General features: G+C 43.6%; 1 protein-coding gene across 1 annotated transcript in view; it reads left to right on the top strand.

Moving 5' to 3' along the window:
• The window catches only part of TSHZ2 (teashirt zinc finger homeobox 2), a 494166-nt gene extending 484755 nt beyond the window's left edge, over positions 1-9411 (top strand). Inside the window, exon 3 of the mRNA XM_059893084.1 lies at positions 1408-9411. Within this exon, the coding sequence (XP_059749067.1) occupies positions 1408-1409 (2 nt within the window). The 3' untranslated portion in view covers positions 1410-9411. The remainder of the gene's footprint in view (positions 1-1407) is intronic.
• Positions 9412-19221: the final 9810 nt, after the last annotated feature.

Raw genomic sequence — 19221 nt, forward strand, 5'->3', positions numbered from 1 at the left:
AGTCCTATGCTTTCTTACCAAGGAATCTTTTATAAAGTCTATTATGATTATTTTGCACTCAATTTCTCTGCACACATCAAATGCCATTCAGTTTTCAACTTATCTTTGTCGTTCTACTAGAAACTTGGATATTTTCCCTTTCCAAAAGACAAATTAAATATAGGTCCTCGGTGTTTTTTCCTCATTAAAATGAGCACAACCACTAAATAATGTGTAAGCAAGGAACGCCGCCCAGATGGGACTGATGGAGATTATATGCATTCGTACAGCCATCCAAATAGCACATATCTGGAAAAAAAATTCAGCCCATTAAATACTTTAAAGCACTTTCCCACCACAAAAAAAAAAAAATGTTGCTATCTTTTGACTCGGAAACTTAAGTCTATTAAGGTATCTGAACATATTGAATGGTTTTAAACACAAAGATGTTCATCACAGTTAATATTATTGAATAAAACTGGAAGTGAATTAAATGTACAGCATCGCAAGAATGGTTTAGTAAAGTTTGATGGTAAAGGTGACAGAATTCATCCCACTGTTCACAATGGTGCTTCCTAGTGAAAGGACAGAGAGGGAAACCTACACAGTAGGCCCTGACAACTGTGTAAACCGGATGAAAATGTGGGAAAACCAGATACCAAGGGAGTACTGCAGGAGGTAAACGGGAGCTCTATCCTGATGTGAGGCCACAGGTTAACTTTTTAATGTTTTTAAATGCTTCACAATAGAAAAACCATACTTTTTTTTTTTTTTTACTTTTAATTGTGGTTAAAAAAAAAACCACATAACATTTACCATCTTAACAACTGTTGAGTGTGAGTTTAGTGGCTTGGAGTACATTCCACTCACGTTGTTATGCGGCCATCACCGTCGTCCATCTCCAGGACTTGCCCCTCTTGCAAAGGTTGCCCCTGACAACGATTCTGCTTTATGTTTCTCTGAGTTTGACTTCTCTAGGTACCTTATACAAATGAAGTATTTTAACATTTTATGACTGATTTATTTTCACTTAGCATAATGTCTTCAAGATTCATCCATATTGGAGAATGTGCCAGAATTTCCTTCCTTTTGAAGGCTAAATAATATTCCATTGTGTGGCTGTACCATTTTTTGCTTATCCATTCAGCCTATGATGGACATTTGGGCTGCTTCCACCTTTTGGCTATGACAAATAATGCTGCTGCAACAGAGGTGTTCAAATATGTCTTCCATACATTATATTTTAAAGAATTTTCCCCCTAAGTTAGCTCTTGCTTTCTATGTCTCATTCACTGATCATATCATACTAGACTTAACTGAGACCCTATGCAGAACATTAATATCAAAGAAAGAGGTGAGCAATTTGACTATCCAGGCTGCTCCTCAGAAAATAATGTATCTTTTCTGTTGTTCTGGTTCCCATTACAGGACAAATGCCTTAGTTCCAACTCTCCAGCCTGGATTCCCTTCACACCAGGCCTTGCCCTGCACCACCCCGCTCTCCTGACAGTGATTCCTCTCGACACCCTGCTCTAAGAAGACTGCCACAAAAAAAAAAATAAAAATCACCCCGGCCATTTCTCTTCATCCGCACTAACAATTTGGTAATGAAGTATTGATTTCCACTTCTCTGCTTATGGACAATATTAGATTTTCATTGATAAACTGCAACGGGGCTGCCTCTTCTCCACGGTCGCCTTTCCGCTGTCACAAGAAAACAAAGAGCCGCTGAAGAAGAAGAAGGACTGCGAACACTGATGTACTTATTTTGTCAGTTTGTACCACTTGACAGGAAAGGGCGGGGGAGGACGAGTCTTCAGAGTTTAATGTCCAAGTGGGCTGCCCTTAACGTAGACGCTTGGAAGCCTATTTTCCATGGTAATGTCCATTTCCTATTTATAACCCCTCTGGGAACGTTTGTCTAAAGGAAATGTTTCTGTTCAGTGCAACAATTACAGTTGCACCTGGATTGCCCAGTCCTGCCCTTGCACTTGGGAGCCATTAATCACCACAAAGTGGAAGAATTATTAAGTTAAACCAGAGTTTGAGCCAAGAAAACCTCTGAACAATGTTCATCTTCTGGGAAAGTTGTTCACATAGTCAGGCTTAACCGTGTTGCTGCCAGTGACTTTTCCCCATGCCGTAGTGGGCGTCTGTATTAGCATTATCCTTATTGGTTAAAAAACATACAGTTTTGAGCATGCACCACTTTATATGAGATCTGCAGATCAGGACAATTGGGGGAACTGGGGAGATGTAGAATCAGAAAAAAATAAGATGAGATCACTGCAGGGTAGAAACTTCAGCAGCAGCCTTTTGTGCTAATTTCTTTCTCCAGGATCGGTTGTTTATGGGCTTGGAAACACAGCTTAGCTGTAGAAGCAACAGAAAGCATGAAATAGGGTGTCCATCTTAAATGTGTTCCTGCAACTTTTTTCATTAAAACTTTGAGGGCCCAATTTTAATTTGTGGAATATTCCCGTTAATAATGAGATCTAATTAAGACATCCATTAAAAGCCCGTTAAAGTTAATTTAACGTAAAAATTCCAATAGAACTGTATTAGATTTTCTCCATTAAATTAACGTTATGGATTTTTAACGGATGTCTTAATTATACGTTATTATTAACGGGAATACTGTATTACACAGATTAAAATCAGGTCCTAAGTCAACTTGGAAAAGCTAAGAGCATGCTTTACTATTACAACCTTTGTATATCTAGTGCATTGTTTGGAAATGCAGAGATAGATCTGTTTAGCTGTGCATTTTCTATACGACTGAAAGCAACCTATAATAGATAAATCTGTTATTGCATTTAAACAATGAACTTCCTCATTCTCAAAGGACAATAAGTCTAGCTTGTGTTGTAAACTGCTGCTCAGCTACAGGTGAAATATTTAAACTATTCTAGGCACAGCACAGGAACTAGATGATTCTGAAACACACGAGTTTCTTTTGTTGTTGCTTTAATTACCAAGGAAATCTCTGTCAAATCTTTTAACACCAACAAAATGAAGCCAAATATCTCCAGATATATCCTCTGAGCCATTTCTCATGGTACCTGCCTGTTGGAATTGTTTTGGGAATTTTGACATGATCCCTAAATTCAACATTGGAATTTAAAAAAAAAAACTTCTTATTTACCTCCTAGAGAAAGTGTTGCCCTTATGCCACATATAATAGCAAATTGCTTTTTTTATGGCATGCATAACCTAGATGGGAAAAAATATGGCGCTTCGGGGAAGGAGGGAAAAAGTAAATGAAGTTCCAGGAATGTCATTCTGAAGTAATGAGGCATGGACAGAAAATATACCCCTCACATCATCGGATTGAGATGGCAGTCGAAATAGCTTCATTGAGGTGTCAGTGCTCATCCATCAATCAATCACCCACAAGGAAAAAGAGCAACAGTACAAGGGGCGGCTTTTATGGGATTTACTCATGGGCACAGGGAACAGCGGCTCAAATGCAGCTCTGACATGAAAAGCAAGGTGCTGATATTATTTTTTATGATGGGAGGATCATAAAGTGAATTGAGAACAGCGAGGTCTGTCTTTGCTTAACCTATTCAACCAGAAATGAATGGCGCTCAACTGGAAAGGAACAGTCTTCAGATGGGTTAAGATTGAAGGGTGGACTCTACTGAGCACTGTCCTTCGACAACAACATTCTATTAAAGGGAAATCAATGCATTAGCACTGGGGTTCTTGAAGCTGTTAAAAATTGCCTGCTCCAACCCAGGGTTATTAGATAAATGGATATAATTCAGATTCTGTCTAAACCGTCCCAAAGCAGATTCTTGAGCTCTTTCTCCAACTTGGGGAAAACAATGCGATTCTCAACTCCATGGAAATTGTTTCCCTTCTAAGAAAGAAATAAATCATCCGCTTCAACACATCATCTATACAGTTTTGTTAGCGCAATTTCTGTGGAGGGGTGGGTGGGAGGCAAGAGACAAAAATATTTATAAATTTGGTAAGACTCATGAGTTGTTGCTTGGTAACCATAAATGTCACTGCTGAGGGACAGCTGCCAATGCTCTCCTTAGGAAACAAGATCTGGGCTCTTTTTGTGAGATGCACACAGAGCTCAGTATATTCCTAGAGACCAGACCTGTCTTCATTTGGCAAGCTCTGGAAAGCTTCTAGAAACTTCCTTCTGGAGGGGAAAAAAAAAGAACTCAGGAGAATGTTTTTATCTGCTTTCGTACCATTCTCTTCCTCTCTCTGTAAATAAATAAAGTGCTGATAAATTGGAACATTCGATGGACAGAAAAATGATGGGCAAATATCATGCAAACTATACCTAAAGATCTCCATTCTGTCCCCAACCCTTGGTATCAGTGAGGGCAGGACCGCTTTTCCTTCCCTTCCCTCCTTCTAGCTAAGACCTCCCACAGGCTGCAAACTGAAATGTCTACTGAAAAAATCGTATATATGGCTACTTCAGTTTTAGGCATTTGGCCCCATTTTGTAGTTCAACAAATTCACCAAATGTACAGCATGTGACAAGACACCGGCAGCAGAAGACAGAAGAGGAAACGCAATTTATTCAGCAAATTGACTAACAAATGTTAGCGGGCGTCTGCTGGGACTTCCCTGACAGCCTAGTTGTTAAGACTCTGTGCTTCCAATGCGGGTTTGATCCCTAGTCAGGGAATTAAGAACTTGTATGCTGCATGGTACAGCCAAAAAAAATTTTTAATGATATTATCAGGCATTTATTGTATGCACAACACTCTCCTAGGTGCTACGGGATACAAGGTGAACAATTCACACAACATTCTGGTCCTCAGGTGTTTACAGCAGCGCCTAAAGGTGTTGATACCAGATACCTGGTGAGGGGCTAAATTAGGGTCCAACTCCCCTCATGCTATTTGCATTTTATACCTGTTTTTCAAAAATAATAATCTTTCCGAATAGGAAATTCGCCTTCTGAGAAGTATACAGAGAGGAAATAGTTTAAAAATAGGTCATGGCCTAAAAGCAGACTATAATCATAGAATAAATTGAATAGTCCAGACAGTCCCCACAGAATTTAAGGTCAGAACTAGATTTCTTAAACCTCACCCCCAGAATGCGCCTGCTCGGTTGCTGGAGTCTTTCATAATTAATGTCACAGACACGAGCCGCTGAATTGAGTGGAAATGCTGAAAACAAACAAATGAAATGACATCTTGGGGAGGCATTTAGGTAACTCCGACTGAACAGTGAGGAGGTGTGTGTGAGTGTGCGTGCCCGCGTGTGTGTCCATGAGTATATTTTACTTTCACCGTAATTTTCCAGGGCCTCTGGACAGGGCCACAGTAAGACTCGACAATTTTCTGAAACTTCCCACAGTAAATCCAAAGATTACATGGCCTTCAAAGGTGCTTACAGCCCGTGTCCTTCCCATCTGTCATTCCCTAGGTTATATGACTGCTTTCAAATATTTTTCACTGGGTTTCATTTTTCAAGTTTGTTAAATATTTTTTGTTTTAAAAAAACATTAAAAAATGTCACTTTCACATTATCTTCTATTCTCTGCAATAAGAATCGAAGAGTGCTGATGAATGCTGAAATAATAACAATAAGGAAATATATTGAAGGTTTCAAACACACAAATATACACATGTACTTCTAAAGAACAAAAAAGTGGTATCTATTTTGAACATGCATTTGGCACAAAAAAAAAAAAAATCACAAGTGAACTTTGCATTTATTTTTTTCCCCGTGAGATGTTAAAATGCTAATTTCATTTTCTCCCTTCCTATATGTGGCACTTTCTCAAAATATCCACAAAACACTTTTAGACAAAGATTGAGCAGGAGAAAGAGACCCAGATCTCCATCCCCACAGACAGAGACATGTTTCCATTGTAGGGAACCATTAAACATTTTGAAACTTGTGAATTATCTTTAGAATTTCTATGGGGGAATTTTACCTCTTCATCCAAAGTAAAAGCCACTTATCTCCTTTGGTTTCCTGTGACAGATTCAGAAGCAGACGCAGATACACAATTTCCAGGCTCTAGTTAATCTTCTTCCAATACTTCACGAACAATGGGCTAACAGGCGTGGGTGTTTCTTCAAAATTATTCATGCGGAAGGCAGCCCAAAGCTTCAGGGAAAACTAGAAATGTTTTATGGATTAGAGGAGGACTGTTTTAAAATGCTAGTACCAGGTGGAACGTTATTTCTGCAACAGAACTTTGTCCATTTCCATTGGAAAAATATATTCCAAGTAAAATGGCTCCTGCAAGTAAAGGCACCCTGATCTGACACCTCTCAGCATACAAATGATTTTACCAATAGCCATATGATGATCATTAAGGCCTTTTAAAAAAAGCAACCTGATTGAAAAAAAAAAAAGATTAAATACTCACAGCCCTTCTACAATGTTTATTTGCTTAAGACTGCTTTTGGAAGTACAAATAATAACTCTTCTGTGAGAACCCCAGGAGAAGTTGAAAAATTCTAACAAATGGATTACTTAAAAAAAATTTTTTTTAAATAGAAAACCCTCCCACTCCCTTCAGCCCCTCCGGAAAATGAATTTCAATGCATTTACTAAATCTTGGACTTGAAACCTACATTTGTATCTCAGCCCCCAGGCAAAGGCTTATATTTACAGAACTTGAGCAATCATACGATTCTATCTCAAATATGAAGACTTGGTACAGCGATGTATTCACTTTCTAAATGACCCAGATAACATTCAGGAATTATAAATGTGTATGTATGTTTTGTTTTAAATACACTAAGCTCAACCAATCTGCGGAGAAGATGTAAAAACTATTTTCATTCTGCATGGAGATCAACGCAACAAACATTCCAGTTTTGCAGTATAATGTTTTGGCTTATAATACATCAGATGCTAGAATGTGCATGCAAGTCAGAAAAAGCTGACATACACAACCATTCTTGTTTGGCTCAGGGTTCTTAAATGTCATAATATCTGGGGATACAATCGACTTTTTGGTCTCTGATATGCTGGTATCTTTCTAATCCCTTCTGACTTTGACTCCTAACAGCCAGGCACCATCGGCGTAAATCAGAAACTTCCAAACGCCTTAAAAATCAAGAGGGTAGTTGATCATACACAACCTTCACGCCGGTCAACCAGTTCTTACTCTGCAGAGCGCGCGTGGGTTTTTAAGAAATTTGGCATCAACCACGTTTGTGTTATATATTTATCCCCTGTTACTTCTAGACATTTTTTTTTTCTTTTGGAATTGGCAGTAGGGGAGGTAGGGCATAGTGAGTTGGGAGAATTCAACCTTGCTCTGAAGGAAAGTGTCTGCCAGCAAAGAAAGGCAAACACGTTTTTGTATTAGGAAAGCAGACTAGTCATTTTCAAAGAAAAATGACGGCAAGCATACCTGTAGAATGTTCCGTGCGAGCGCACTAATTTTCTATAACCTGCATGCTGTATATACTGCATTTGCCTGTATACTAGGAGGAGAATCCAGGCTGTTTTCCTTGTGTAAAATGCAGCTCGGATGGCTGAGAACAGCAGCCTTCCGTACATTTTTATACTGTACATATTTGTATATACTAACTATATCGCCATGTATGAACACAGATTTTGTTATATTTGCTTGTTTCTGTTTCCTACCAAACTGGCCCACAATGGGGATTCTTTTGTATAGAAAAAAAAAAATTATGCTTGTAATTTTTTTTCCTGATCATTCTCTTTCAATAGCTTACGAAAGAATTAGATCTGAGTTTACAAAGAAACAATTAAGAACCAAGTTTGTCTGTCTGCATGAGTCCATCCAGTTGCTGGATTTAAGGAGGAATCAACGTCCTAATTCAGGGTTTTCCTTTAAAGGCATGCTTTACCCCTTGGGAAAACTGCAAACTCATCCATGTAAGAATTATCCTCTTTGTATTTTATCTAATAGTGCCTGAACATTTTTTTAATGTCTTCTTAGAGGAAGAATTCATAATTGTCAAAATTTGAAACATTAGCTTAATTTTGTTTTTATGACCTCGCAATTCTTTTCCTTATTTATTCGGTTGCTGTTGTAATGGGGCCCCAGGCCATTCCTGACATCGGCGTGTTCTTCTTCTGCATTAAGGATGTTTTTAAAATTACAGAAATTATTGAGCCAACAGGCTGTTTTAATCAAAACCATGTTTCACTTGTTTTTGATGATCATAAATTGTCCTTGCAATGAAAAAAAAGATTTTTTCTGCTAGGAAAATTATACCACCCTGTGGCCAAACAGATTCATCACAGAGAGGCATCCAAGCCTTCATCTCTGGGATCTGGAAAGTTCTTTCCCTGGCTGACCACGCTTTCCTTTGCGCCTGATCATCCCAAATACTAGTGCTCGATGCAGTCACTATTTGCAGTTTTCCAACTGCACTGTCACTGCCTAAAGACACACCGTGCCCCCCGGAAACGATGGCTTTGCAGCTTGGAAAAAAAACCCACAGGGATTTTCAGGAAAGGTGCTCCTCCTTTTGTCCCCGGGCGCCAGCCTCCTGTCCTTCCTCCTGATTCTAAACAATTTGATCTCGATACCCCATAGAACTCAGATCAGCCACAAGAAACACCTGGAGCAGCCGCCGGCTGAATGAAAATGACTTGGTCTGGGCACACTCGAGATGCATGTGTGATGCTCTAGCAATGAAATAATCTCTAAAAGGAGAGGGGTTTTTTAAAAAGTACAATTTTACCACTAGAAATATCTTCTGATGGTGGAGGTGAAAATTACATCAAAGAAGCCATTGTTTTTTACCTCTAAAGATTTTTTTTAAGGAAAAATCATTCCACTTTGAGAACTGTAATTAAAGCCCTATGTAATAGACACTACTTCTTTTAGCTGTTGTGAAAAAATAACGCCACCCTCAGCAAGGTTTATGCGAGCCCCTCATTCCATCAAAAAGGCTTCTATCCGTGTGCTATTTACATCCTTAAGCATGGTAACTCTTTCCTTTGTGTCAAAAAAAAAATCTCTGTCTCACCCACTCAGGAGTTATTGGAAATAGACTGTCCCCATCTGAAACCTTACCATAATTTGCATCAGGAAGTTCAACTGCCGACATTAAGGACCTGGGTGTGTTCAATTATGATTTTGCTGGAGGCTGTCCCTCATTTGAATGCTGCAGACATTGAACCACCTTTTGGAAATCGGGCTGATACAGTATAACTCAGACGGGCCTCCCGACACCATTAGCTTTGCAAATGGCTTCATTTCCGTCAACCACGACTTCCGCTTTGGCTAATTGAAAAATGAAAATTAAAGGAGAGAAGAAGAAGAAAAAAAAAAAAAAAACACAGATGCACTTAAAACATGAAAAGAATTATTTATATGATAAAAATATATTTAGATTTTCAAAGCACAAGACTGAATAGAAGTGCTCTTTTTATGCTTTCTGAAGATGTTACTGTTAAATGTCTTTCTACATCAGGCTTAATAAATCTGTAATGACATTTGATGGATTGATTTCTGCCTATGTGTGTTTTTTTAAGATGGCAAGAGAGGAGAGGGGAAGGAGGGCGTGGGGAGCTGCGCTGAGCCTCAGGAGGCCACGCCAGGAGATTATTGGTGGGCTTCTCTGTTGCTCAGACCCACTGACCCACTTCTAGCATCTCCCCTTGTCTCCAGCAGATTCTTTTTTTCATCTTTTTTTTTTTTTTGTAAACGAATGCCAGCCATCTTGCTTAGTTCCTAGGCTGCCTTTGCAGACTCTCAGATCCAGTCAGCTTGTGCCTGAGTACTTTACGGTGGAATCTCAGCAGAGGCAGTGGGCAGCTGTCTCTCAAATTCAAGGACGCAACAGAGCAGACAGACACGATGGAGAGACCCAGGCTCCTCCCCCTTGGGCCATGGCCCTGCTGTGCAGTTTCCCTGTCTTCTCCCCTCCTTTTCCTTTAATGCCCCAGGGGAGAGAGACCGTGGTTTACACCCAAGCTGCCCAGGCAGAGGCCGATGCCCCACCAACAACGATTGCTGCGCAGCCACTCTCGTCTGCCCTGTGGCGGGGCTGCAGGAGACCCGTGCTCGTCCAGTGATGACGTCCACCTCCTTGTCGTGGTCCCGTGTCTGAGTCAAGAAATGAGAGGCCAGGCTAGAGAAAGCAAGGCTGCAGAAAGGAGAGGCAGTGAAGGCAGAGGGCTGGGCTCAAGAAGCCCCTAACCTCCAGGGTCGAATGCCTCATGAGCTGAGCGGGAGCTGATCTAATAATAATAGACACATGCATGGTAAGTGTGATGTGCTGGAATCATCCTGAAACCATTCACCCTCTCCCAGTCCATGGAAAAATTGTCTTTCACAAAACTAATCCCTAGTGCAAAAAAAGGTTGGAGACGGCTGGGATAAGCTATCTGGACTGAACCATAACGTTCTTGGTCTTCATTCTCTCGGTGACTGCGAGGTGAGCACCCACTCTAGGTGAGGTCTGAGGATTCCATCGATGGGTCAGTGCAGTGATGGTGACGAGAACGGAGCCTGCACTCAAATTCTGTTGAAGATATGGGCTCTGTCCTGCGTTATCTCTGTGACCTAAGTGAGGTTAAAGGAAGCACAGAACATTATAGGAGGAAGAGTAAAGGGAGTGTGGGAACACACAGGGCCCCCGGCCACCCTGAGAAGCCACGGAAGGAGTCCTGAAGGAAGCGATGGTCAAGATAATCTCTGGGACTTGCCTGGCTGTCAGTTGGTACTCTACACTTTCACTGCTGGGGCCCAGGTTCAATCCCTGCTTGGAGAACTAAGATCCCACAAGCCTCGTGGCAAGGTCAAAAAAAAGACAAAGTTTACTTCTCCGAGGTAGAGGATTAGAAGTACCAAATATACACAAGAACATACCCCTTAACTGCTCCCTTTTTCTAGGTTTAAGATACAGCTCCTACCTGTTCACTCTCTGTCTCTCCTGAATACCCATGCTTGCTAAATCACTTCAATGTCCAACTCGTTCCAACCCTACACACCAAACACCACTAGGGTGCTCTGTCCACGGGATTCTCCAGGCAAGGACACTGGAGTGGGCTGCCATGCTCCCCCAGGGGATCTTCCTGACGCAGGGACTGAGCCTGCACCTCTCACATCTCCCGCACTGGCAGGAGGCTATGGAAGGTTTCGAACTGGGCCCAGAGCGCCCACTCACATCCACTCTCCACACAGCTATGGGAGTGGAATGTTAGTAAAGTAAATCAGACCATGCCACTTTGCTCCTCAAGACCAGAGCTACCAAGGCACTTATCCCAGCGGTTAGAGACCGCTGAAGAATCAGATAGTGAATATGTTTGGCTTTATGGGCCGTCTGGCCTCTGACCCAACAACCCCACTCTGCCATTATAGTGAAAAGCAGCCATAGACGATAGTAAACAATGGTCAGGACTGTGTGCGGATAAAACTTCACTTATAAAAACAAGCAACAGCCCAGATTTGGCCCTTGGGCTATAGTTTTCTGACTTCTGCTCAGGATCCTCCAACACTCAGGTTTCCATTTGTCTTAGACTGGTTTCCTGTGGTGGAGAAGACTCTTGAGAGTCCCTTGGACTGCAAGGAGGTCCAACCAGTCCATCCCGAAGGAGATCAGCCCTGGGATTCTTTTGGAGGGAATGATGCTAAAGCTGAAACTCCAGTACTTTGGCCACCTCATGCGAAGAGTTGACTCATTGGAAAAGACTCTGATGCTGGGAGGGACTGGGGGCAGGAGGAGAAGAGGACGACAGAGGATGAGATGGCTGGATGGCATCACCGACTCGATGGACGTGAGTTTGAGTGAACTCCGGGAGATGGTGATGGACAGGGAGGCCTGGTGTGCTGCGGTTCACGGGGTTGCAAAGAGTCGGACACGACTGAGCGACTGAACTGAACTAGACTGGTTTTCTGTGGAAACAGGTCTGGAGATGAGGACAAATAGTTCAGATGGGAGGTGACACCAAGAAACACAGATGGGGGTGGGGGAGGGCAATGGGAGACGGAGGATGCCAACAGGGGCTTTGAGAAGAGTGCCCACGATGGGTGACGGGGCCCAGTCCCCCTGGGCACCGGGAGATGGCGCAGGACAGGCTTCGGGTTCTTGCCTACTGAGTAGGGAGCTGGGGTGTTCACACACCACCTCCTCTCGGTTATTAGCAGACAGCTGCTGGGCGGTGTTGGGGGGTTGGGAGGAGATGGCTGAGCGCCCAGCACTTCCAAGCAGCCCAAAGGTTGGAAGAGGTAGGCTCCCTTCCTCACCCCTGCCTACCCACTGCCTGAGTCTTCCCAGATACACTTCTTCCATCCAGCCTGCAGTGCAGTAATGCATCTCTTAAGAATTTCATGGGATCAAAGACCACTACCAACTAGACTGAGGAATACACTGGTGAGCCATCTTAACTTTCTGAGCAGCCAGGGGCTTTGGTGAGCTTCACCTCAGTTCCTGGGAGTGGTCTCAGGGAAGAACTAAGAGAAGAAAGGATCAAGAGCATGAGACCCCCCCGCCTCCTCAGCAGCAGGCTGAACTAAGAGCCCAAGAGACTGTTTCCTCTAAAGCCTGTGGACTCAAGATGGAACCTCAGAAGTTCAAGTGCAGAAGCTAGACACAGACAAGCCCCGAGGAGGCCAAGACACAGGTCCCAACACAAGAGGCTCAGGCAGGACAAACAGAGGTCCATCAATAAGCTCCAAGTGTGTCTAATTTGTTATGCAGCTTGAAGTTTTTAAACAATATTCAACAAACTGAACATTTAAAAACACTATAGTCATATTGAATGTTTTAGTAAGTATATGTATTGACTTTTCAAAATTAAAAAATAATGATAAATAGTGTATATATATATGGGGCATCCCTGATGGCTCAGAAGGTAAAGAACCAGCCTGCCAATGCAGGAGACGTGGATTCGATCCCTGGGTCCAGAAGATTCTCTGGGTTAGGGGAAGCACACTGAAACCACCCGCCCTGGCCAGGAGCCATAGTAACCATGTGCACGAGCCGTTTCACACCAGGAGGTCCTGGTGAGGAACACGGAACCAATACGACAGCACCAACCAGAAGAGGTCAGGACAGGTCACAAGGTGACACCACGCGTCCGACCACCTCCCAGATCCTCGCTGGCAACCATCTTGGCTGAGCAACGCATGCACCTCCGAGAAGGACTCTGAGTCAGAATGACTGGTCAGACAACCCGGGAACTAATCCCATCCATAAACCCGAGACTGCGAGCCACGTGGCACAGCGGTCCTCCTGGGCTCCCTCACCCTGCCGCTCTCTGCCCGGGCACCCTTCCCAATAAAATCTCTTGCTTTCTCAGCACATGTGTCTCCTCGGACAACTCATTTCTGAGTGTTAGACAGGAGCTCAGTTTCAGGCCCTGGAAGGGGTCCTCCTTCCTGCAACTCCTGGAAAAGAAAATTGCAATCCACTCCAGTATTCTCGCCTGGGAAATCCCATGGTCAGAGGAGTCTGGCCAGCTATAGTCCATGGGGTTCCAGAAGTCAGACACCACTGAGCGACTCACACACACACACACATATATATAGTAAAGAAATATCCCTATTAGGTATGAGAATATACTATAAAGTTAAGATTTTTAAATACTGAATTGGCACAAGAGTAAAGCAATTCAATGTAAAACAAAATAATGCCCAGAAATATGTTAAACATTTGAAGAATTTAGCACAGAGTCGGACACGACTGAAGCGACTTAGCAGCAGTAGCAGCAGCATATTATAAAAGTAGACTTTTAAGTTTGTAGAGAAAAAGTACATTAATAAACAATAAGATAGTGCTCAGATGACTGGTAAATTTTTCAGGGGGGGAAAAGTTAAATATCTCATGCTATATATATTTCAGATGAATCAAAATTAAATCTAGAAACTAAAACATAAAACAACTAGAGGAAAATGTAAGTCAGTAGTTACCTGCTATCAGTCAAGGAAGTTATTTCCAGGTATAAATACTAAGAAAGAATAGTAGAAACGAAAATGCCAGGAGTCAAAAAAAACAAAACACTATAAGGGGCTTCCGTTGTGACTCAATGGTAAAAAAAAAATCCACCTGCCAATGCAAAAGACGGGTTCAGCCCCTGATCTGGAAAGATCCCACACGCTGCAGAGCAACTAAGCCGGTGCAGAACTATCGAGCCCAAAACAAGAGAAGCCACAGCAATTAGAAACCAGAGCACCGCAACTAGGGAGCAGCCCTACCAAAGCAGCAAGACCAAAAAGAAATAAAATTTGAAAAGAAAATTCACCATAAGTATGATGAGAAGTCATACACAGGAGGAAATTACATTACTATATGATTAATGGTGACTAGCATAATTAATGATGTAGTGTTTTTATATATATATGTATATATATAAGAAAAATAGATAAATATCCAAATAGAAAAATGTTGGCAAAAATCATGAACTGACAACATGCATGTAAAGAAATGCTTAGTGAACATTTAAGACAATACCAAGTGACAGTAATAACCAAAGCGACATATATTAAAACAGGGAGAAACCATTCCCGCTTGTCAGACTGACAAAAGTAAAACATAATATCCCCGTTACCGGAGAGGATCAAGGAAGAAACGCCCACGCTCATTGCTGCTGGGCGCTAAAATGGACAGGGGTTCCTAGAAAAAGACCAAGCCGTGTCTATCACTTCCTTCAAAATGTGATGCCCTTTGATTAATTACTCTTCTGAAGGGTCTTCCTCAGAAAATAACCGAAGGTGTTCACTGAGATGTATTTGATAAGAATGTCCAATCATTCATTGTTGTAATCATGAAAAGTTGGAAAGAACCAAAATGTTCTAAAATAGGTAATTGATGAAATAAATTACATCTATGTGGTAGAACAATACACAGTCACAAAACATGTGTGCTTAAAAACAGCTACACCTGGTTTAGCAGGTAAGTTTGGCAGACAGCAGTCTATCCTAATGATGAGTAAAAAGCTTGAACAGACAGAAAAATCAACTCTGAGATCCAGAAGAGAGGGGAGGACTCTGCCCTGAAGAGGGCAAAGCTCTGCCCCCAAGATTAAAGAGGCAGACAGGCAAGAACAGGGAGGGACTTCCCTGGTGGCCCAGTGGTTAAGACTCCAAGCTCCCAATGCAGGAGGCCTAGGTTCAATTCTTGGTGGGGGAACTAAGATTCCACTTGCTGTCCATATGGCCTGGGAGGGAAAAAGAAAAGGCAAAACACAGGAGAATTCCACGGACTTGAGGAGCCTGGCAGGTTACAGGCCATGGGGTTGCAAAGAGTTGGACATGACTGAGCAACTAACACACTTCCACTGATCTGGGGAAGGGAGACACCCAACTCCATGCAACCTGTCCCAGCCTCTTATCTCACCTAAGCAGGGAGGGAAAAACCAAGAAACTCTTGCGCCACTCACAGTCCAAAGCACAGGCTCACTAAAAAACCGAGACTAAATCATAAGACTCTAGAACACCTCCCCTCGCCCACTCCTCACCTCTGCTGAAGCCCTATTTACAGCCGTTTCTTTTACCCTATACATCACTGTTGTTCAGTCGCCAAGTCATGTCTGACTCTTTGCGACCCCATGGACTGCAGCATGCCAGGCTTCCCTGTCCTTCACTATCTCACAGAGTTTGTTCAAGCTGATGTCCACCAAGTCGGTGACGCCATCCAACCATCTCATCCTCTGTCACCCCCTTCTCCTCCTGCCCTCAATCTTTCCCAGCATCAGGGTTTTTTCCAATGTGTCGGCTCATGGTATCAGGTGGCCAAAGTATTGCAGCTTCAGTTTCAGCATCAGTCCTTCCAATGAACATTCAGGCTTGATTTCCTTTAGGATGGACTTGTTTGATCTCTAGTCCAAGGGACTCTCAAGAGTCTTCTTCCGAACCATCCAGCTGTTAAGGCATGTGTGCTAAGTTGCTTCAGTTATGTCCAACCGTTTGCAACCCTATGAACTGTAGCCCCCCAGGCTCCTCTGTCCATGGGATTCTCCATGTAAGAACACTGGAGTGGGTTTCCGTTTCCTCCTCCAGGGGATCTTCCTGACCCAGCGATCAAACCTGTGTCTCCTGTGACTCGTGAATTGCAGGTGGGTTCTTAATGGCTGAGCCACAGGGGAAGCTCTATTAAGACATACGAAAGGGCAAAAAATATAATTTGAAACGACAGAGTTAGCATCAGAACCAGATGTGGAATTTAAAACAACTACAGTTAATACGCTAAGGGCTCTAATGGATGAAGGAGACAAGAACACATGGGCGATGGAAGTGAAAAGAAAAATTTTAAGAGAGAACCAAAAAGAAATGCTAGAGATTCTAAAAGATGACAACAACAGCAGCAACAACAAAAAAGCCCAGGAACAAAAATGCGGGATCATGGGCTTTTCAGTAGACTAGACGTGGCTGAGGAGGGCACGCCTGAGCTAGCGGGTATGTATGAGAATCCTCGAAAACTGAAAAGCACAGAGACTGAAAAAGGAACAGAACACCCAAGGACCACCGGGCAGCCACAAAAGGCGAAACATACAGGGGAAGGGAGCGGCCGCGTGTGTCCTGAGTCGCTTCAGTCCTGTCGGACTCTGTGCGACGCCAGGGACTACGGCCTGCCAGGCTCCTCTGTCCATGGGGTTCTCCAGCCAAGAATACTGGAGGGGCTTCCCTGGGGGCTCAGTGGTAAAGAATCTGCCTGCCAGTGCAGGAGACATGGGTTGGAGCCCGGATTTCGGGAAGATCCCACATGCCTCGGAGCAACTACGCCCGTGGGAACTACTGAGCCTGAGCTCTGGAGCCCCGGGGCCGCAACTGGGGAGCCCACAGGCCACAAGTCCTGAAGCCCCGGCACCCTAGCGCTGTGCCACTCGGTGAGGAGCCTCCACCACGGCTAGAGAGCAACCCTGCCCGCCGCAACCGGAGAAAGCCCGCGCCCGAAAGACTACACACAGCCAAAAATAAATAAAGAAAATTATTCAAAAAAAAAAGAATACTGCAGTGAGTTGCCGTGCCCTCCTCCTCCAGTGGATCTTCCCCACCCAGAGCTGGAACTCGAGTATCTCATGTCTCCTGCACCGACAGGCGGGTTCTTTACGACTAGCACCATCTGAACTTCGGCAGGACCGTAAACGGGTACAGCCATTGTAGAAAACAGTGTGGAGGCTGATCAAAAAATTAAAACCAAGAGCTACCTCACCAGCCAGCAGTCCCACTTCTGGGTGTATATCCAAAGGGAACAAAATCAGTTCCTCAAAGACATCTGCCCTCCCATGCACACTCCTGCATCACTTAACACGGCTAAGATACGGAAACAAGCCAAAGGTCCGTCAGCAGGTGAACGGATAAAGAAAACGTGGTATGCAGGGACAACAGATTATTATTCAGCCTTCAAAAAGAAGGAAATCTTGCCATTTGTGGCAACATGGATGGGCCTAGAGAATATTACGCTAAGAGAAATAAATCAGAAAGAGAAACACTACAGGATCTCACTTATGTGGGCTGAGCTTTCTTTTTTAATTTTTAAAGCAAAGCAAAGCACTCGCTCAGTCATGTCCGACTCTTTGCAACCCCGAGGACTGTAGCCTACCAGGCTCCTCCGTCCATGGGATTCTCCAGGCAAGAATACTGGAGTGGGTTGCCATTTCCTTCTCCAGGAGATCTTCCCAACCCAGGGATCAAACCCGGGTCTCCCGCATTGCAGGCAGACGTTTTACCATCTGAGCCACCAGGCAACATCTTAATGTAGCATGACTACAATGTGCAAAAGAAGACAAAAAAGTGATTTAAAAAAATCATTTCAATGAAGTAGCCACGGTAACTGTTCTACTCAGGAAACAGGGAGAATTTCTCAGGGTATAACTCAGCAGTTGTCCCCCAGTTAGCTAAAGTCCCCCAGGACCTGGTCAAGCAACACTTCTGACAGTGGTAATTTGACTCATCACTAATCTGTGACCATAATTGATTAACGCCTACCTTCTCACTGATATAAAAATGAAGAGCTAGCATTTACCATAGCAGGCACCACATTTCAAATGTTGTACTAAGCACTCTACATATATTATTTCATGTAATCTCAACAAACAACCCTAGGAGGTAACCACAATTGTCACCCATTTTACAGAGGAAGAAACTGAGAACAGAGAGGGAAAGTTGCTCAAGACGGACCCGCTAAGAAGTGGGATCGCTGGGATTCAGCCAGGCAGACTGGCTCCAACATCTGTGTCCTTGGATGTTCTCTTGCAGCAGCCAGCAGATTGCAGCCCACAGAACAAATCCTCCGCTCACCTGTTCTTTTTCTTTTTTAAATAAAGTTTTATTGGAACACAGCCACAATCACCTGTGTACTTATTGTGTGGCTGCTCTCACGATAAAACAGCCAAGTTCAGGAGCTCTGTCGGAGACGTCTGTGGAGCCTCTTCATTCCACAGGGCTGCCCATACCCTTCAAGTCGGAGTGACGTGGTTATAATGCAATTTTTTCCTTGGCACTGACCCCCCCCTCAACCCAAAACCGAAAAGATGTGCTATCCGTTCTTTTACGAAAAACCTCTGCCAGCCCCTGCTGCCCTGTCCCTAGACAGCTGACCAGTGAGGGCTGGACCAGAGCCTGCTGGCTTCACCATCATGCCCCCAGGTTCTAGAACAGCCCATCTCACCTCGCACAGCACACTTGCTCGAGACAATATTCGTGAAAAGAGCCAGTGATTGCATGAACCAGCCCTCACTGACACGTCAACATGTCATGTGTACAGATGCCCACCTGGTAGCCAGACAGGAAGCGAAGAAACGTCCCCACACTCCACTCAACACAGTGGGCCCAAGATTCAAACCTGAGCTGTGACACGGGGAAGCCACCTGCCTGCTTCTGGCATGAGGCTTGGCAAACAGCAGGCCCTTTAGAGTGGACGGTTTATACCCTTGCTGACGGGGCTTTGTGTGATAACGTGCCGTAACTGGCTTCCCCCCTCGCCTAAGGTCTTTCTTTCATTTTTGGCTGAAGATGGTACTTAAGGTGATGGCTTGGGCATTACTTTGACAACGAAGGTCCATCTAGACGAGGCTATGGTTTTTCCAGTAGTCATCTATGGATATAAGAGATGGACTATAAAGAAAACTGAGCCCTGAAGAATTGATGCCTTTGAACTGTGGTGTGGATAAGACTCTTGAGAGTCCCTTGGACTGCAAGGAGATCCAACCAGTCCATCCTAAAGGAGATCAGTCCTGGGTGTTCATTGGAAGGACTGATGTTGAAGCTGAAACTCCAATACTTTGGCCACCTGATGTGAAGAGCTGACTCATTTGAAAAGACCCTGATGCTGGGAAAGATTGAGGGCAGGGGGAGAAGGGGATGACAGA

The sequence above is a fragment of the Bos taurus genome, chromosome 13 (genome assembly GCF_002263795.3).
Source record: "Bos taurus isolate L1 Dominette 01449 registration number 42190680 breed Hereford chromosome 13, ARS-UCD2.0, whole genome shotgun sequence".
Lineage (NCBI taxonomy): Eukaryota > Metazoa > Chordata > Mammalia > Artiodactyla > Bovidae > Bos > Bos taurus.